Below are 21,786 nucleotides of genomic sequence, written 5' to 3' on the forward strand. Positions count from 1 at the left end.
TTGGCTTGTATGAGCTCGATCTTTTTAGTCTATCGATTCAAATCCGACGGACTCCGTGTCTAAACCAATCCTACTAATAAATAAATCCCCTCCATTGCCTACCGATGCTTCTCTCTCAGGGCGTCCACAATGGTTAGCTATTTGACTAGCTAGATCTGATGTGACAACAAAAAAGTAGGAGTGAGAGTAGTTACTAGTGACGACAAATAGCTGATCTATTTCACGTAGCCCAAGAATACGTGAGAGGAGCGTGTGGGTACAATAGTATAAAATAGTTTTTTTCTCTCTCACTTTCACATCAGCTGACCAAATAGATATTGTGGACGCCCTCAGTCTACCCTCTCTGATGACTCCTGCCGCCATTCAGTTGTATGATGCCCCCACTCCGACCTTGCCCACGTAGGCCTTCCTTCGCCACTCACCTGTGGTGCCCACGCCTCCTTTATATTCCCATTCCACCTCCCTGCGGGACCATCTTGTGCTCATGGTCTCTTCTTCCCTTTATTAGCCACATGAATTTGAAGGAGTGTCCTTAGAACTCAAAGCACCATATCTCAAACCCTAACCTGAGGCGGATCGAGATGCGAGCATCCCAGCCACCTATTCTCCGAAAAATTAAAAAATAAGTTTTGATACCTAACACATTCAGTTTTTTTTTCTCAAATAAGTAGGAGATTTGCGCATCATTGTATTAAGAAGAAAGAAGCAACATGGAGCTGGAAGCTCACGCCGACGACACAACACATTCAGTGCTAGTATGTTAGTATGTTGTTTTTACCTGCCAGAAGTGAAAATAAAGGAATGGGTGTTGGCATGGAAGGCAGGAATGGAATAGGACACCACCCTTTTGCTAGGAGTGCTGCCCCCCTCAGCCATGCATTTTGGATCCTGGCAGGAGGTATAGCCCGGCCGGAGAGCCTGGATGTGCCAGCAGAAAGGGTTAAAGGCAGCCGATGGGATGGATGTGTAAGGCTGGTGACCACATGAATGGCCGGCCGGCTGGTTGTGGGTCAGTCAGGTCATCAGGTGGATGATTGGATCTGATCGATGCCCTGCTGCGAGGGCGCCGGGGCCTGGGCGCCTGGCCTGCCGTCCCCCACCCCCGATCGAGCAGGAGCAGGAGCAGGAACCCGCTCTCCATCGGGGGAATGGCATCTACAGTGCTCCCCGGCTGCGACATTGATGGGAGAGGTGACGACGGCCCATCCATGGCGGATCGATGCAGGATGCTCCACTGTACAGGTGAAATTGCGCTGCAGTAGTTTTGCACGGTTCTTTTCGTGCCCGGGGCCTGGACCGGCAACCTATCTCTGCTGGCCCGTGATTGACGACGATGCCGACAGGTCTCCCCTTCCAAAGGATTGCCTTAACTTGGTTAGTTCCACGGAGACGGAGGATGCCTTTTAGGGTTTTACTTTTATCAAACCATTTTTTCTCGACAATACGCAACAAGGACAGGTTAGTTTTTTTTTTCTTTCCGTCGGTAACAAGAAGCAGGGAAACACCTTGAGATTTTACCATCACCACTGCTGACTTTACGGCCGAGCTCGGAATTCTAACAGTGACGACGCAACACTGCAGGACGTACAAGAGGACGACGACGGGGCCGGCGCCGCAACAGTGTCGTTGCACAGTGCCTTCTGCCCCTGCTGGCTATTAACCATGGAAGTGAATGGCCGGCCGGCGGCCAGGCTTCATCAGGCTCACCCAAGGCTGCCGGCCGCCACTCCATTTCCGGCCGGGCGCAGCAAGCTCGACCTGTTCACGCCCCAACGCAAGCTCTCGCCTTTGCTGGTTTGGAGGATCATCCGCCGGCCGGCCGGCCGGCCAGTTCGCCCATTCTTTACCCATCCTGCTCGCCACGCCCTGCAACCAGTCATGACACTATAGTACATAGTACACGCGTGCCATTTGTTTTGTTGCGAGAGAGATGATGATGCATGAGAGACTAGAGCAGGCAAACGACAAAGGAGGAAGCAGCCAGGCAGGGTTCGATCGATCGTGCGTCCATAGGCGTGCATGAATGGAGAGTAGGACTGACTGTAGTAGGCCTTGGATTGTTTTTAATTTTTCCAGCTAGCAGATGAGTGTATAGAACTGTTTGGGACACACTGTGCCAGTGCCCATTGTTTGCTCCTTCAATATATAAAAACCTTTATTTTATTTGTAGAGAAGTACGTACATCTACATATATATGATAAATTGCATAGGCTATTTTGTACTTGATAATGGAGCTACACATGTACTAGTAGCAAAGACCGTTCACCTTGCAGATTATGTATATTTCGACTTAAACGCTTGTAAAATTTCTTGTAAAAGAGGGAATTTGCGATGGTATTATTACGCTATTGTTAAGTTTGCATGTAGCTAGGAGCTTTTCTTTTTAAATTTGTATTGGCTTATGGTGCAGAGTTCTTGCATGTACTGTAGGCGAGACAGCATTTAATTTACTAACAGAAAAGATTCAGAACAAGAAAAATGGAAAGATTATTAAGTTTTAATTGGCAAAACTAATTAGGAAGTTAAACAGTGAAACAAAGAAAAACATCTTCAGTTTCTTAAAATTCTGTATGAATTTGTTATTACAATCAAGAATCAACTTATGTTCGTTTGAGCTTTCTTTCTTATTAATGCGACAGGCAGCTCTCCTGCCGGTTCCGTTTCAAAACACACACACACGGGACAGGCATGCCCCTGATCTTTATCTCCCTTAACTATTTTTTCTAGTAATTAAACGCTGGCAGATCACAAAGGTTCAAATCATGATCTGTTCCATTCTTACTGCACAGAAAGAAACCCGCCATTAATCTATCCTCGGTAGGGTCTGCATAACAACTCATAGCAATGCACACACACAGTTCTAGCAAAATGATTGTAGTGCAAGGGAGTGGCACCAGGTTACGAGAACTAGTGTTGGTTAGGCATCCATCTTGTCAGTCTGAAACCAGATGAGACTGGGAGGAGGATCCAATCTGTCCAATTGAGGTGACATTTCCTGAGCAGAGGAATCGTCCAATCAGACACCAGCACATCCTGCCCTTGCGTTGCCTGCTGCCAGTGCTGGCATCGGTCACTTGCATAAACTGCTTCAGGGACACAGATGGGTGCACCAGTAGTAGTGGTACGTGTTAACGTTCCAAAATATCTGTTGATAATCACTTGTGGGCGACTGATCTAGACTAAAAAAGTACACATAAGCTCAACAAATTAAACAGTGCAAACCAATACTTGATGTTTTGCCCTTGAGAAATCTTATACAATAAATCATGTTAGGGGACAAGATATATATGATCATTTTCATTTTTTTTGAAATATCTTGCAGTGGATCGGACCGTACCTCATCATCATTGTTCTCGTGTGAATGGGACCTTTCGAGAAAAGTTAAACTTCTTTCCAACACATCTTATTCCCTATTGCTAGTGGAGACAAGAAATGAAATTTTGACCATTAGATATTTGTGGTCCATTTATTCTTGCATATGCGCACCTGCGGTATCTCAATTAACAATAGGAATCTAGAGCTATCTCTTTACATGTTTAAGTATACCTACTGGCGGCGTCAATTATTTTGTGCACAAGTGGTGCTTTATATATATTTATATGGTTATTGTAGCGAAAATGACCTCTCATGCCATATTTCAATATAATGTTTTGGCGATTGATAACACACACAACACTTGGACTAATATGATTGTTAAGATAACCATTCTCAGACTTTTAGGTTCAAGTGATGACAAAAAGAAAATAGGCGTAGCTAGGCCCGAAGGGCCGCCCCTACGGTGGTTCCGCTAGAAGAATCGAAGAATCGAAGAGACCGTGAAGAAATCCAAGTCAGAAAGATCAAAACAGAGACAATTTACTATCACCGGTTAAACCGACGATAGAAAAATTGTACTCACCGGTGCAATGGGCTCAGTGGAGACCAAGTCAGCAGAGTGCACCGGTTGAACCGACGACGGGAAAAATTAAGGCGTCGGTGCAATGGACCCAGAGGCTGAGGCTAGGGTTTAGCACCGGTTAAACCGACAATGCTCAAAATTGAGCGTCGGTGCAGTTGTCCAGAGACTCCATTTTTCGGGGGGTTTCTGAGCTTGCACTCACCGGTTAAACCGACGGTGATTTCAAGAGCGTCGGTCGATTGATCAAGTAACCGTTGGAAGACAGTAACGGCTAGAAGAAGGGAAAGTACACTCACCGGTTGATCCGGTGTTCACAAAACTGGAGCGTCGATTTAACCGACGATAAGAATTTTTGTCAGCCTTTCCCAACGGCTCTTTTGGGGTGTGTGGGCTATATATACCCCCACGGCCGGGTCATTTGAGGTTGCTGGAGAGTGCTGGAGTTGCTGAAGCATACTACACTTGAAGAACACCTCCAACCACCATAGAGCATCATTGTACATCTTATAGGCTTAAGCACACTTGTGAGAGTGCTTAGTGCTTGTAATAGGGATTAGTTCTTGCGAGAGCTCCCTTGAGAGAAGCCTTGCTGCGGCAAGCAATCATTGTACTCGTCGTGTGACCCTCCGACTTGGTGTGGAGTGGCAACGACACTTTGTGCGGGGAAGGAGACCCCTCTTGGTGAGAAGCTCCGATAGTGAAGACGGTGTCGTGGGTGACGCTTCGAGAGAGACGGTGGCGGTGGCCTTGTCTTGGTGACTTGGGGTCACTTAGCCTTTGCTTGCCGGGAGCCTTGGTGGCGAACGCAAGACGGTGATCAAGCGGAGAGACTCGGCATCACACTTGTTTGTGTTGGACAAGTGGCCCTGGACGTAGGGAGGGACTTGGTGTCCTAACCGAACCACGTTAAATCGTGTGTCTTGGTGTCTTCACGGGAGTTTGCATATTCTCTTCCTTACCTTTTTACTTACCGTATTACATTTCCGCATTTACTCTATCTTGCGTGCCTTTACTTTCCTAGTTAGTTTGATTAGGATTGGCTATAGGTTGCAAGTCTTTTAGGGGTAAGTAGAGAGTATCATAGATAAATCTTAGTCATAACTAGCATGTGTAGGACGAGTTAGGTTTATCTCATGCAAATAGATTGAGCCCTAGGATAGAAAGCGATTAGCGACCCTATTCACCCCCTCCCCCTTTAGGGTCGGACACCCCGGTGATCCTTACAGTTATATACCTTTAATATAATGTACAAAAAAAAGAACCCGTCCGCGTCGCTCCACCTAGGGCGTCTCGGGCAGAACTGCCCCGAGCGCCGCCGCGCCCTTGTCCGTGCCCCGGCCTGTCTCGCCGTCGCCGGAGCAGCAGCCGGAAACCCGCGCGGCCGTAAGGAAGGCGGCAGCGGGGCTCCACCTTCCCCTCGTTCTCTCTTTCTCTCCCCCTCACCCTCTCTTGGTAGCTTGCCATGGCAGTGGTGGCCAACTCCGGTGTCTCGCGGCCGGATCCGCCTCCCGGGTGGCCGGATTCGCGCCCTACGCCGCCTGATCTGCCCTCCTCGGGCTTCGACGTGTCGGGGGGTGGTGGCAGTGGCGCCGTCGTGGCTGTGCGCGGTGGGGCGCGGTGGCGGCGCCGGCGTTCTGTGCGCGGAGGTGACATCGGCGGCGGCATGTGCATGTTGTGATGCGGCGGCGGTGGCTCCGTCCGTGGCCGGCCTGGCGGCGGCGGCTCCCACGGCTGTTGGGCCTCGGGCCTCAGCGCGATGGGGGAGGCGGCGGCGACGCCGGCCACGACCGCGGCCTCGTGACGCGGCGGCACCTTACGTGGCCGGCCCGCATCAAGGTGCGGCGGCAGCGGCTCCGGCGGCAACCTGAGCTGCGGTGTGCTAGCAGCACCGTGGTGGTGTGCTGAGAGCGGTTTGCTCGGGCATTTTCCAGCGTCGCCGTGGTGGCATCACTGGTTGCGATCGTGCGATGGTTTACCAGCTACCCCATGGTGGTGGGGCTGGTGATGCCGGCCGTCTCTTTTCACTGTAGCGTCGATGAGGGTGAAAACCTATCCCTCCATGGGACGGCATCGATGGCGCCATTGGCGTCATTTCCTTCTTCAAGGTGATGTCGAGCATCTCCGGCTCTGACCTAACTCATGTTCGTGGCCACGGGCGTCGGTTTCCCATGTCGGTTGTTTTTCCGGCATGGAGGCTTTCTCGGTGTTGGCGGCTTCCGAAAGGGCTTTCTTTTTTTTCTTTCTTTCTCTGTTCTTTTAGGATTGTGGTGGCTCGTGTCGATGTCCCAATCCGACCAGGTAGAGTTCGCGGTGGCTCGGGTCGATGTCCCAATCCGACCGAGCAGAGTGTAGGTTGTGGTGGCCCATGTCGATGTCCCAATTCGACCGGGCGGAGTGTAGGTTGTGGTGGCCTATGTCGATGTCCCAATTCGACCGGGTGGAGTGTAGGTTGTGGTGGCTCGGATCGAGGTCCCAATCTGATCAGCTAAAGTCGAGTGAGTTCCGGTTGATGTCCCAATCCAACCGGCTGGTGTTGCTAGATGTAGGTTTTGTAGTTATGTTGTGCGGTTTTTGGGCCCGGTTTACCTATAAACAGGGTCAATTCTCTTCTCTTTATTAATATACGCCGAACCGAAAGGTTTAGGATCTTTCAAAAAAAAATGTACAAAGTGCAGTCATGCAGTTTCACTCCTAGAAAAAAAGAGCATGGAATGATGAATCAAGATAGGTATTGAGTGGACAAGATAAATTTTTGTTTGGTTCAATGATTTCACAATTGATAGATATTTGTTGCCTATCAACGCAATCACCGGTGATGATTCCAGTTGTATGCAGTTAGTAAGCATGTGATAATCCACACTCTCTATATATTGACCTCTGTGAGGGCATGAAGGAATTTAATTATTTGTGAAATAATCCATGCATGGTCACATATTTTGTCACAAACCAGGAAATAATTGTACTTTTTTATTCTATATGTATGTAAAATGATGAACATATAGTTTCTATATATTTTTGAAGACAAATATACTCCCTCCATCCCAAAAAATAAGTCATCCTAGGAATTCTATGACAAATTAACAAGGTAAAATAACCATGTTTTCCCTATTCATTACCCATATTTAGCACTAATTGATTCTTACATGTACATACACTTTCTAAATAGGGTAAGATAACATGTTTTTTTGGGACTGATTTTGAATCCTAAGAATGACTTGTTCTTTTTTTTTTGGATAGAGGGAGTATTAGTTCGGATGGTATACCTGGCAGCTGGCACATACGAGTCGTTAAAAACACACTATAGCATACACAATATAGAAATATACCTAAGAAATGGTTTTGTACGTACATAATTTTTGCTTTTCCTTTCTACGAGCCTGATTATGCCATGCAAGTAATGGCTTAGTCAGTCATTGTTCCTTTCCCTAGTCTTTTGGATTGATGTAACACCCGTAAAATTCATCCAAAATAAATCGCTCGCTAAAAATTTCTTTCCAAAATCATTTTCATCATTGAGCTCAAGCCGTTCAAAATTCGTTCCCCGCCCGAGCTCCCAATCTCCCGAAAAATCCTTCACTGAAATTTTCGCCGTCCCGACACCCGAATTCAATCGCCGTCCCATCTCTTTCTTTCCCTCGTTCCGCGCAACGCGCTGCCGCGCGTGCTCGTCCAACCCCGTGGTCGCCGCCGCGAATCCCGCCGCGACTCTCTCTCTCTTTCTCTCTCTCGCCCTTTCTTTTTCTTTTTCTTTTTCCCTTTTTCTTTTTCCTTTTCCCTCCTTCTCTCTCCTTCCTCCCTCTCCTCACTGCCGCGCTCTCCCGCGCTGCTCAGCTCGGCGCCGCCCCCCACGCGCTGCAGAGCCGCGCACAGTGCCCTTCCTCCCCTGGCCGCACGCGCGCACTGCACCCACGCGCTCCACGCGCCTGCAGTGCCCGGCGCGCCGCTCGCCGCTGCCCGAGCCATCTCGTTGTCCCTGTGCCGCCGCCGCGAATCGTGCCGCCGCTCCGCGACGCCACCACCACCGCGGCCCCCGCCATTTAAGGCAGCCGAGCTACCTCCCGCCGGCCACCACTGGCGCCCCTCATCTCCACCGCCTTCCAGCGCCTATAAATAGGCCCCGACGCCGCCCACCACCACCACGACCACTTCCGCCACCGCGTGCCCTCCACTCCTGCACCCGAACGCCGCCGCCACAAGCTCTTCTACCCACCGCTGCCAGCCCCCGTGGGCAGCCCTCCTCGCTGCGCCCCAGCCCGAGCCGAGGTAGGGGATAGAATCCTCTGGGTTCCTTCTCCTTGACCGCCGCCGAACCCCGCAGTAGCGCCACCACGGCCGCCGCCGCTGCCCGCTGCCGTGGCTACGCCTCCACAGACCACCTCCGCCCAAATTAAGTGGGGGAATCGATCCACTGCGACTCCCTCTCCCTTTCCCCCTTCCCACGGCCGCCACCGCGCCTTGGCTCGCCGGCAAAGCCGCCGCCGGCGTCGCCCCCTTCCCCCTCCCCTGTTTCGGTCGCTGGAGAGAGGAAGAAGAGGGGCACTTTTGCCCTTAACCCCCTGCCCTTCTCCCTATTTCTTTAAGAGTCCTCCCCCTCTCTATGTTCTTTTCCAAAAAAGCCCTCCCGATTCTTCCTATTTAAGAAAAGACCCTTCCACTATACAAAATAATTACACCTAGACCCCTGCACATTTCTAGTGAGCCCCGAATATTTCTAGAAATTCCAAACAAGCCCTTTTCTTCCCAAAAATAATTACAAATAGGCCCCCAGGACTCCGGTTTGGCCCATAAACCACTCCTTTAACCTATCATTTCATGCGCAAAACATTCTCCGATTGACCTGAAACTTTACCACGCCATTTCTAACATAATTTCAGCTGTGCCATTAGAAAACCGCCCAAAAATATTACACCTATCTTAATTGTTCCCGATTCGAGCTCAACGATAAAACCTTTATTTCTTTTTTCTTTATTGTGTGCTTGCTTGTGTGCGTCGTAGATCACAGTGTGAATGAGGGAGAACTCATCGACGAACAGTACCACGAGCAAGTTAGCGAGGATCAGTACCGCGACCCCGAATCCGAAGGACAGTACCTCGATCAGGACTTTCCGGAAGGCTTTGAGAACGGCAAGTTCAATCTCATCCTTTGATGCATATTTTGCCCCAATTTTATAAACACAACCTATTGGCCTGTTTTCAAAACTGTATGTTGTTTTGCTGCTAAAACCCGGTTGGATAGCCACCCCTTGATTTGTTATGACCATTCCTTGACCACCTAGATTAACGTCTAAATATGATTTGTTCTATTTGGATGTTAATCGCTGCTAGAATGCTTAGGACCTTGAACGTGGTACAACTTGTTTTATAAAAGGAAAATGTGTGAGTGTGCGAGAAGGGAAAATGTGGAAATTTTTGAAAACTAAAAGAAGGATGAGATGGATGGCACTTCTGTGTGAATTGCCAAAAGGTGTGCTCGTACCTGTGTGGTTGAGCAGGGTTGGGAGATATCCATCTTGTCACAATTAAGGACCGAGTTGATGTGTCATCTTGCCTAACTCTACCATCGTGCAAACCACTCGACCGTTGTATGTGGCAACGACTTAGCATAAACCCCACTAGTTAGTCTGATAGCCATTAGGAGAACTCAGAGCAACGGGTGACTACGGAGAAGGGATAAGCTCTGTGTGACTTATGCCCCGGTTAAACCTCGGAGATAGGTCAATGGCCCCTTGGTGGATCCCGTGGTGGCTAGTCAGGTCTAGCTAAGGTGGGTAATGACTTTGTTGGGATCTGCACCGACACTACGGTAATCGTGCTGTGGTACCCCGCTTGTGGGTAAAGTTGCACACCTCTGTAGAGTATAAAATCTATTCGAATAGTCATGCTCACGGTACTGGGCGAGTTACGGTTTGGTCACACAACTAGCATTTCTTCTGGGAATGGATGGGTTGGCGTGAGTTGTTTTGGAAAGTGTCCGGTAGCTGTGCCGTGTGCTACAGTGGACGGGGAGTCCGGTAGCAACTTATAAACCGGGATCCTGTGTGGATCAACCCTACGTGTACTCGATACAAGATAATTGCTGTGGAAATCCCTTTTCTATCATATAAACCCATGCATAAAAATTAACTTTCCGCAAATAAAACCCTATCCTTATTATTGATCTATCCTGGGCATGTATTCTGTTTATACCCCCTCCGTGGGTGTGGTTGGACTTGCTGAGTACGTTTGTACTCACCCCTTACTTAATTTTTACAGAGGAAGATCCAGACTTTGTTCCCGAGGACATTGAGTAGGTGTTCCGTTCTGCACCCAACCTTGCCTGTGGATAGGGTCACCCGCAGGAGCTCCGTATGGCGCAAGACTCTGATGACTTCTTCGTGCTTCACGTTCTTGTTTGGGTTGTAGTTGTTGTCCTCACGATAGTGGCACTTCACTTCACATTACCGCGTAGAGTTGTACGATGATGTACCATCTGATGTAATAAATATGTTATCAGCCTCCTGGGACTGATATTGTATCACATTTAAGTCTTCTCTTATGAGGGGACGTTTCAATTGACCGTGGCAATACCATATTGTTGTTCATGTCCATCATCATTAAACTTAAAGTGCACGATGGGTTGCTCTCATATTGGTGCATATGTACAGTTTACAGTCTCTTTCACATATAGGTGTCATCACATCTTGATAAACAACTATTAGTTTCACCGTGTCTTTTGTGATGGCAGACTGGCAGTTGATCCACATAGGGAGTGTGGGAACATTGATGGAGAACTAGGAGCTAGCTGATCCACACAAGCTCTGCCCAGCTAGACATGCAGCTAGATGACTTCGTCAGGATTTCCCTAGCCTTTTGGAACCTATCTAAGTCTGGATTTCATATTAAAAAAAACTGTTATATGCTCAACAGGGGTAGTATGGGCTAACAACTCATAATAACTACAGGGAATTGATCAAAGGTAATAATAATGCCATAAAACAATAATGACATTGCATTGTTACGTTCATATATAGTACCAAGTTTGTTTTCAACTATTTTTTCTTCTACATTTTATTAAGATAGGTATATCTCATTACTGCTATTATCTAATAACTAATTACTAATATATTACAACGCATCGATGATACAATACCTGGTGTTCTAGACCGACCCCTTTGGTCTCGGTTTCCTAGTACTGGTTGGAAAACCGGGACCAAATAAAGCCGGTTTTCAACCGGTACTAAGAGCCCTTTCTTTCTCCAGTAGTGTGACATCCAAAGGAAATTAAACTGAAGACAAAAGAGAGACCTGCAAGCCACTGGGTCTCGCTAGTTTGCGGGCGATCGTAAATTTTGGTCCGTACGGTCGATTTTTCGACCGTTTTTTCTTTCCTTTTTTAGTAACCTTTTGTCGTTTTGTGATAAAAATTTCTGAGAAAATTTTCAAGGGGAAAAATTGATGAAGCGAAAAAATTTGACGGGAAAATATTGGAAGAAAAATTTTCGAGAAACAAACAAAAAATATTGAGGAGAAAACTATTACATTCAAAACAAGAAAAGCTTTGATAAAATTTTTTTTGCATCCAAACGAAAAGAAAAAAAAGGCTCGGATAAAAAAAATTCATCCAGAATCAAAAGAAATTCAGAAAAAAAATTTGTGATTTTTTTTTGCATAAAACAAAAACACTTACCTGCGCGCGGCGAGCCGCCACATGGCCTCCCCGCCGCGGCCCCGCCCAGGCGCGCCACTGCCGCCGCGGATCCGGTGCCGGCGGCCGCTGCCGCCATGGGATTCGGGGCCGCTGGAGCCGCCGGAGGGAGGCGGAGGTGCGGCGGCGGAGGGGGAGGGAGGCCACGGCGGGCGCGGCCGGGCCAAGGAGCGCAGGCGCGGCGCTGCTGGTGGAAGACGAAGCGAGCCAAGGTGGAGGAAGGAGAAAATGAAAAAGGGGGAAAGAGAAAGATGACAACGGTGGGTTGAGTCTACCGTGAGTTGAACTCACGGTCGACGGTAAAATCAGGATTGGGCAAGCCACTAACGGTAATGCAGTAAACAAAGTCCATCCCCAATGGAATTGTTCATCTTGGCAGTTGACAGACCGTGCTGCTACCAGTACGACCACACACTGATTCTCCAAGTCCTATCAGCTAGATAATCACACCAACATTGCCCATTGGTTGATGTAGCCTATTGCTTGATCTTTCCAACCTCTTGCGCCCTCAACTGCACTGTCCTCCCACAGACAACCCACCAAACACCTTTTCTCCTCCCCCCTGCCCCCACTCAGGTTGTTATCCTCTCTCTCTCTCTCTCTCTCTCTCTCTCCTCTCTCTCTCTCTCTCTCTCTCTCTCTCCTCTCTCTCTCTCTCTCTCTCTCTCTCTCTCTCTCTCTCTCTCTCTCTCTCTCTCTCTCTCTCGGCATCCGGCTGCTGCTTCCTCCACAAACCTCTCTCCAATTCCACCGTAAACGACGACAGAGCCAAAGGTCAGGGGAAATTGGGCTATGCCCTCACCAGTCTTCCATATATAGGGCACAGGAGGCATCGTTCTTGTTCATTCACATCTCCTGCATCTTTGCCTCCTTCCTCTCACTAGATCTCACCTTTGCGACGGCAAGGTAGGCGCTTGGAGATCAGAGAAATGTCAACCCAGTTTGCATCCGAGCATGTTTGCTATGTCAACTGCAACTATTGCAATACCATCCTGGTGGTATGTATAGTTCTCTCTCTCTCTCTCTCTGTGTAACTCCCCCCCCCGCCCCTCTCACTCTCTTACGTGATCTGCAGAAGTTTCTTTCTTTTTTTAACGAACTGATGTGCAGCAAGTTTCTTTTTCCTTTTTTTTTCCATGGAAGCTAACCTATGGTGATCCAGTTCAAGTGTGCTCTGCCGCCATGCATATACTGGTTCCTGGCTGTGTTTAATATTATTCTACCAAAAGTTTTTTCACTCCTTGCTACTTCAATCTAAAACAATCTGTTTCTGAAGATGTTCTAAGTGCATGGTTATGTACCCAAATTTTGGCATCATGAAATATGAAGTGAAAATTAGGAGAAATACTATGTTTGAATCTTCCTTTGATGAGCAAAACAAAACCATAGAGAATAAATTTCTTTTCCACCTTTCCAATTTGTAACAATTATTCCCCTACCCTCTTCAAGTATACAGCACCTTTAAATAACAGGATACACATCTTCTTTTTCGTCTTGTACATGGTTTTGGTTTCCAATAAATGGAATTTCCTTCAGCTTTAATGAGACCCATTCATAGCTCAGATCCAACACTAATATATATGCTTGCTCTTCCTCTCTTTTTTTTGAAATCGATGCTAGCTCTTCCTCTCAAACAGATACAAACTGAAGTTCGTGGCAGGATTTCATAATTTTATCAATTAAAAAGCATATAGGTTTTCAATGACCGGATACTTTTAAGCTAATTTAATTTGTTAGAAACATATAAATATTTGGGAAGGCAATACCCATGGCAGCAGCATGCATGAGATATTGATTTTTTTTTTCTTCTTGAGGCTTTCTCTATCTAGCTACCAGCTGATAATGCCATTTCTTCATGGTTTCGTGACAAAACCATTTCTGCCGCCCAACTTTACAAGCATGCAGGCGTAGACGATTAAAGCCTCTTTAACCCAACTGGCTTTAGTCTCCCATGCGATAATACACCAGTGTACCTTGTTACTAGCATATCTTTATGAATATCTTTTTAGGAATTATACCTAGAATTTTATGATGCAGTAGTCAATAAAAAAAATGAAGTTGGGGACGACTAGGGCTGCAAATGGGTGACTCTTAGGTGCACCTCCAACCCTCTTTAGTTCAAAATTTTGTACTACTTTTCTGTCGGCCCAAAACCAGGAGAGTTGGCCAAATCGGGCACACACCCGAAGGAAGTCCTGCTACACCCCAAAAGCTAGCTCAAGAGGTGAGAGACTCCCTCACTTTTATGTTGGTTCAACTCTCTCCCCACAACCAATGTGGGATTAATCCCAACAATCTCCCCCTCACACATTGGTGCCTCACACATTGGTGCGCTAACATTTTCCAAATTGAGATATGGTTTTGAAGAATTAGTTCAAAATTTTAAACTAAGAAGGATTGGAGGGGCACTAAGGGTTATCAATTGGCACCCCTAGGGACGACAGCCTTCCCTCTCGTTCTGCACATGTGCAGGGAGAAGTGGATCTGCTGGTCATGTCATTTTCCCCTTTCTTGATGTTGGCGCAGGTGGGGGATCTAGCTAGGTTTGTGTATGCGTGTGTGCGATCTATCTATCGATATGATGTTGCGCTGAAAGAGAGGAGAGAGCGTGACATCAACTTTCAACTGCAAAAGATACAACCTTTTCTCATTATATACATTATTATATATGCTCATAATATTCACATGAGACTCTAAACATCTCTCTCTCTCTCTCTCTCTCAGGCTTCCCCTTTCTCTCTTTTCTCTGTCTCCTGTCTGATGAGAGAGATTCTCGTTTACACGCCTGAGATGTCATGTCTGCCTCCTGGAGGCGATCAGTAGTAGCTGATGATGAGGGGATCCATGCAGGCTAGTGAAGCTAGGGTCCAGCATCTCCAGGCAGGCAGCGAGGTAGCACTTGAAAGATAGATTCCTGAAAAGGTGTTGCATGCAGTCAAAAGACAACGGCATGGATGGATGTACATCAAGGCATGGCGCAGCAACTTCCCTATTCCTACGTGCTCAAAAAAAAAAAACTTCCCTATTCCTACTTGGCGCTTTGCACTGGCCATCATACAATACAAACATATCTGGCATAGCCCAGGGCACCCTTTGCTTCCCACTTGTAGCTCCTACAAGTCTGTGCTCTTCGATCTTTTGCAACATCCACATCTCTCTTCGGGGAGGGAGAGGGAGGGGGGGGGGGGAGAGAGAGAGAGAGAGAGAGAGAGAGAGAGAGAGAGAGAGAGAGAGAGAGAGGGTTCAGTTAGGCATTATTCAAAAACCATGGAATCATTTGCAAAGATGGTCCAAAGTTAGGCATAGCCTATAGCTGCTACATAAATTATTTGATCAAATAGATCAAGCATTTACTTCTAGTACGTATATGAAACACTGTTTGATTGTACTTTTTATTTATGGACTCCCAAACAAACAATATAATATCAATGCCACATTGCCATGCATGTATTTGTGGCGCCATGGAATCCCATTGTCTATAATCTCCCCCATTTTACTTAATGCTTTTAATTACACTTTCCTTGTTTGGGCAAAGTTAGTAAAGCTGTCAGGGTCTTATTTAAAAACAAAATATTTTTTGGAAAAGAATATAAATAGAATTGTACAACAAAATACAATTTTTTATTATCATAAATTCATGTGTGCATCTATGCAGGTGAATGTGCCGAACACTTGTTCCTACAACATCGTGACTGTTAAATGTGGGCATTGCACAATGGCGCTCTCGATGGATCTCAGTCCTTTCCACCAGGCACGGATTGTTCCAGACAACCAGGTGAAGGACTCGTTCAGCAACTCACACTGATAACATGAAAGGATTTCCAAGAAAATATGATATCATTTTAAATTAATTTGATTTTCACAGGATACTTAAAAATGTGGATATATTTTAGCTGTTGGCATATATATGCACAATTTTCTTTTAATTATTTGGGCATATTGAACACAATATTTTATTTGAAAATTTGCCCAAACATAATTTTTATTTACACTGAAACTTAAATTTCTTCAGTGTGCATCATAATTTGTTACATGCATGTTTTTCTATATAGGTTGTTCAGAACAGAGGATTTCATCAATACAATAATTTTGGGAGCTATGAGCCAGCCTCCAGAAATCTACGAAATCAGTCCATGTACCAGATGTCAAACAATCAGCCACAAGTGCAACCAATGCGACGTATGTACTATATTCTCGTGGTTTCTAAAACAAAAAGCTCAGCATAGCTATACAATGTTTATATATATATATATATATATATATATATATATATATATATATATATATATATATATTCTCATGATTGCTGAAGAACAAAGTTCAATGCTGTGCTTAGTTTGTTCATTTCACTTTTAATTTCTTTCATGTTTCCAGCCCCAGAGAAGAGACAGCGTGTTCCGTCAGCATACAACAGATTCATCAAGTGAGATTTCAAGCCACAGTATTTGCTGGCATGAGTACTTTAATACTAAATAGAGTAATCTAGTCGTTTTGCCTAGATGTACATGTATTACCTTTCTACAATTCTGATCACTTTGAGGAAACTTTGTCTGCACATCTCGCTGCAACCTTGTTACCTCTCCAGACATCCAAACTCTTTCTCTTCTTTCATCAAGAATCCCACCAGTATTGTCAATAAAGTCTAATCATTCACTAACATACTAGAAAAATCAAAAAAATTCCTGAAAGTCAGGCATAACATTTGAACGAAAATTTGTATGTTTGCAAAAAAAAAGTTTACTCAAGCTAATTTTATTGAAAACAAATTCAATTTCTTAAGATGTTTGTAATTATTTTATTTTCATTGCATTATAATGCACTTAATATTTTAACTCTATGGACTTTTCAAAAAATTCAAAACTTATAATCACAAATGTTTCTAGACTTCTTAATTAGAAATTATTTTGAACTTTTATCTTGATTCCCCTTATTTTCTCTACTGAATTGAAAAATGATGTTGCTAACTAGAAGGAGATGTCAAAAGAGAAATGTGCAGTGAGGAAAGCGTGACAAAAGGGAATATTTTTGTTTTCTTTAGAGTAATAGGGAATATGGATGTATTCAAGAGAAAAGGTATAAGCTTCATAAACCATTTGTGGGCTAGAGCATACCTAAAATATTTTATAAGGTCCCTTATTTTAAACTTATGCAATAGAACTTCTCCATAGAAAACTAATTTAGTTTACTTAAGCCTATCTATATTAGTTATAATTAGATTAACTATATAGTAAGACTACTATAGTAACTAAGTGGCATATGAACCAAATATTACCTATATTGCAGTAAAAAGTGGAAAATTAAATATTTTGCAATTCATGTCTTAATTTCCAAATGCCCAAAAATTTGGTACAACCATCATAAAAGAAAGGACAAATACATGAAACAAGAGGCGTAAAGTGACACAATACTGTGATTTTTTCGAAGATAGCAATGTAAACCTGCAATTAAGTCTGCCTAAATCTTTTAGGTTGGTGACTTCAACATTAAAAAAATCTTGGTGATAAGTATTTATCAAATGGATCAAATCAGACAACTTATATGATTAAAAATTTCACCAACTAGATTGGTTTGATTAAAAAGAATGAGAAGTGCGCATGGTCTTAGCTAATAAGGTGTTATAATATTATATACACACTTCACACTCCCAAATTGTTGAGTAGTGTACCTGGTTATCAAAATAATTTTAAAGCTCAGCTGCAAGGAGATCATGTGATCACAAATATTTAGATTAAAGTATATGGCTGCTCCTCAAACTTGTTAGGGTGTATCATCCCGGTCCCTAAATTTATAAAACCAGAAATCTGGATCCTTAAACTTGTCAAGGTGTATCATCCCGGCCACTAAACTTAGAAAACCAGAAATCTTGGTCCATGCAATAACTAAAAGTGGTTTCGAACCATATTTTTAGTTAAAAAACAAAGTCAACAAATAATAGATATAGTTTTTAAACCATAAAAATATCTCTAAGCCCCCAAAATTCTTCAAAAATTTCAAAAAAAGATACTAGATATACAAAGCCTAAATAAAAATAGTTGGAGCTCATAAAAATACCGAGTAAAATATATTTTCACATTTTTATAGAGTTAAATCTAATTTTAGAAGTTTACAAAAATATTTTCAAGAGCTTTAATTAGTTTCAAAATATTTTCATTTGAATTTTAGAGGCTTGGTGATATTTAATGGTTTTAAAACTATATCTCTTATTTGTTGGATTTGTTTTTGAACTAAAACATGGTCTGAAACCACTTTTAGTCATAGCATGGACCCAAATTCTCGGTTTTTTAAGTTTATGGACTGGGATGACACACTCTAACAAGTTTAAGGACCCGAATTTCTGGTTTTATTAGTTGGCGGACCGGGCTGACATACCCTAACAAGTTTGTGGATCGGCTGAGTATTTTACTCTTTTTTTTAGAAAAATGAACTTGCAGTTAATTATTGGCCCTTAATAAGGTATCAATATTTCAACCTAGCCACAAAAGCTGTATCTGGTTTAGATATTAATGTGACTTCATCTAAATTTAATTGAATTATCTTTCTTATCATATGTCTTAATTTGTCAGCCTAAGTAATTTAGAGTAGTAAGTCTCAGTACTGTGTTTTCTTCACATTTGATCCAATGTAAGTTTCTTCTTCCTGACAACAGGGAAGAAATACAAAGGATAAAGACTAGCAATCCAGAGATTAGCCACAGGGAGGCATTCAGTGCTGCAGCAAAGAATGTAAGTTTGGCCTAATTTGCTTTAAATATAATGAACACAAAGCAACAATTGCGCGCGCAGACACACCTTTATGATGTCATATGATCGACTACCACACTAAATACTAATAGGAGACTAAGCTATCTTAGGGCATCTCTCCAACAATGCACACACATCAAAGAGAACTGGACTGCTTAGTTATTAATTAGATAGCTAGTCTACTCAGCATCGAACATGCAGGGGTCTACAATAAATCTATATATGAGTTGTAGGCCCCAATTAATTTAAATTTGACAATGTGCTAGACCCAACCCATTTGAAGAGGCTATAGTTGGTGTGCGAACAATAAACTCTTATAGCCAGCAGTCATGTACGTGATTACATGACTCCATAAACATACACATGCTCTTCATCTTAATCCTCATATAACTGTAAACTAATAAGAACTTAGAAAATTGTAGGTTATTTTTGTATTTTTAGATACATAGTTTAATTTTTACTATATTTAAATATAGTGTATATCTAAATATATGTAGCAAAAACTAAGAACTTATTATAAAAGTCAAAACAAATTATAATTTGGAATAACTTGGAAAGGAGGGAGTACAGCTCGTCATCACGTAAACTTATTCATGTATATGCATGTGTCTCTGATTTGGTTCAAATGCATGCATGCAGTGGGCTCATCTTCCTCGGCTCCATTTCGGCCTGAGTGTCGCCGACGGTGGCGGCGGCAGCAGCTAGATCATCGCTGATGCTGTGCTTGCTACATATGTCAAGAAGATAGATCGAGCGCTGCGTACGCGTATGCGCACGCTGACGATCGATGGAGAACTCTTCACCATCAGCTTATATATAGTTAAAGCTGTGCTACATGTATTCTGCTACCGGGGTTTGTGTGAGTTTTTAAGTGTGGACTGCTGGTGATAATCTGTATTTCTCGGACCTAGTTGTGTGCGTGCATGTTCTGCGTTCAGCAGTGATCGATGTGTGCATGCTGGAGATTATGTATATTGCTAAATAAATGGAATTATTTGTGCACCAAGGCAGGGTCTGATATAATGAATGTGTCACTACGGGAGACGCCACCTTTACCGTGTGCGAGAAGCTTTGCCGTGTGCACTTTGTCGGGCACACGGCAAACAGACTCTTTGCCGTGTGCCTAAAATGTAGCACACGGCAAATATACAGGCACACGCCAAACATGATGTTTGCCGTGTGCCAAGTGTTTAGCACACGGCAAACAAATGGACACACGGCATAGCCCCATCTTTGCCGTGTGCCGAGCAATAAAGCACACGGTAAACATATACACACGGCAAAAGAGTCTTCTTTGCCATGTGTTTTTGTTAAGCACACGACAAATTTGACTTTAAAAAATTAGTTCTCCGTTTGAAACTTTTTTGTTTATCTCTATATTGTACGTGGAACTCTACATTAAGTTTTGGTAATTTTCTCGGTCATTTTGCTATATTTAACATTTCTATTTCGTGAAAAGGAATATTAGAGAATAAGTCAACTTTGAACTGCAATAATTGTGAATAGAGTATTAATGAAGCAAAAAATGTTGTTCACATCATTTTTTCCCATTTGAGCTCTAATCTAAAAAATGGATGCAAAATTTGAAGATCTTGCTCATGAGCCATGCCATGAACCATGTGCCCCAATAATTTTTAAATTCTATAAAAAGCAAACTTACTCTGAAAAATATAAGATTTGTTATGCTATCATGATTTTATAAGTGGAGGCTATGGAAAATTTTTGAAAATGTTTAGCACAAGTTATCGCATATACTCCTTATAAACCGAAGTATCTTCAAAGAAGATCTATAGAGTTGAGAAGGAGCTGTTGATATTTCAAGTGAAAGTGATAGTCGAATTGGGTGTTGACTTCAAAATTTTTTGTACATGCAATACACATCTTAGAATCTATCATGCCAAAATTTCATAATTTTGTAGATTTATTTGTTATTTTTTATATCTTGTCTCCATTAAATAGTACCATGTGACATACATTGAAATGGAGGTGTAACTGCATGAAATAATGATTTTTCCAGTGCAATCATAGAACAGAAAATGTTGAGTGATTTTTTTGTGATATTTAGAGTGTTTTGAACAAATTTTAGTTAAACACGTAATGGTGATTCAGTTGTTACATATCGGATTCAAATAGCATGAAATAGTACATTTAATCCGCATGTGATAATGAAGCAAGAAGTATTTATTCTTGCACGAAATGAATGATACATTTTTTGAATTATTACTTATTTACTACAGAAGTTGAAACACTAGTTAAACAATAGTGGAAACACTAATTAAACATAACTAGTTGAATACCCCGCGCGTTGCTGCGGGATTTGTGGACAAAAATGTTGAAGTTGAGTGTATTGAAAAGATGGAGATATGAAGTTGTAGCCAATTTTAGCATTTGAGATATATGGCATGGTTGTATATAAGATATGCTTAAATACTAAAATTGAAGTACATATAAAAAATTCAAGTTGATGAAACTGATAAAAAGAGGAATCGTAATTGGTATGGTAAGATCGCTTTAATTTTATTCTAGGAGAAAATGGAAAAAGTCTGCATCATTTTGTGAAGTGATTCGACTTTGTATCGACTCTGTGGCTAAGCGAAATTTATGCAAATATTTTTTTAAAATGAAATGTGAGGAATGCAGTTGTGTGTGAAATGTTGATAATTAGAAATATAGTTGTACAAATATAGTTGTATCAAATAGTAAAATATTAAGGAGGAACCAAACATAGTATCAATATCAGAACATAATGAATGAATGTGTAACATTGAAGAGAAGAGACCAGGAACAATCCTTCACGGTGCTCTTCCTGCATGCCACAGTGATGCAAGACAAAATTTAAGCATAGCAAAACAGCTGGGGAAGGCAAGGAGCTACCAGAACCGAATGGAATAATGGAGTCGAGAGTGTGTGTAACGCTACGATGGCTTCAACTAAGCAAAATATATAGAGCGTTGGGTTCTACAGATCATGAGTAGTGGAAGGGGTGGTGGTGGTAGTGTATTGTTAGATAGAGAGACTTAAGGAAATGACAGCTTGGATGATCAAGTTACAAACATGAGAGAAATGAAGAGACATAGTAAGGTGGATGAAGGAGTGCTTCTTCCATTGTTGGTGGCTCAATGGGGATTGAGAGAAATATAAATTAACATTTTCTAGTGGGATGCATCAATCTTAGAAGACAGAAATATAATAGGAGACTAATTGTTTTTCTTTTTGTTAACATTTCCTAGTGGGATGCATCAATTTTATAAGACAGAAACACCATAGGAGACTAATTGTTTTTCTTTTTGAAACAAATGTGGATTTATTTATTAATATTAGATAGACTAATATTTAATTGATAAATGAAAATAATGTTCATGAGACAATAATAAAAGAAAATAAAGGGAGGGGATTTAACATATGTATGTTGCATAGAGTAATATTTAATTGATAAATAAAAAATTTGGCTGTTGGGCTTCTTC

General features: G+C 43.0%; 1 protein-coding gene across 1 annotated transcript; it reads left to right on the plus strand.

The window, feature by feature from the left end:
* The first annotated feature begins 12,210 nt into the window (after positions 1–12,210).
* On the plus strand, positions 12,211–19,328 carry LOC120659371 (protein YABBY 1-like). Its single transcript, XM_039937489.1, has 7 exons — positions 12,211–12,356; positions 12,467–12,580; positions 15,238–15,357; positions 15,635–15,761; positions 15,957–16,005; positions 18,229–18,304; positions 18,962–19,328. The coding sequence occupies exons 2-7, from the start codon at positions 12,512–12,514 to the stop codon at positions 19,025–19,027; spliced, it is 507 nt and encodes a 168-aa protein (XP_039793423.1). The 5' UTR covers positions 12,211–12,356; positions 12,467–12,511; the 3' UTR covers positions 19,028–19,328.
* Positions 19,329–21,786: the final 2,458 nt, after the last annotated feature.

This window comes from Panicum virgatum, chromosome 2N, assembly GCF_016808335.1.
Source record: "Panicum virgatum strain AP13 chromosome 2N, P.virgatum_v5, whole genome shotgun sequence".
In the NCBI taxonomy this organism is placed as follows: domain Eukaryota; kingdom Viridiplantae; phylum Streptophyta; class Magnoliopsida; order Poales; family Poaceae; genus Panicum; species Panicum virgatum.

Excerpts from the sequence above, each read along its gene's own strand:
- LOC120659371 (XM_039937489.1), top strand. The coding sequence starts at position 12,512 with ATGTCAACCCAGTTTGCATCCGAGCATGTTTGCTATGTCAACTGCAAC. Across the intron at positions 12,581-15,237 it reads ATTGCAATACCATCCTGGTG|GTGAATGTGCCGAACACTTG; the intron begins GTATGTATAGTT and ends GCATCTATGCAG. Across the intron at positions 18,305-18,961 it reads TCAGTGCTGCAGCAAAGAAT|TGGGCTCATCTTCCTCGGCT; the intron begins GTAAGTTTGGCC and ends GCATGCATGCAG.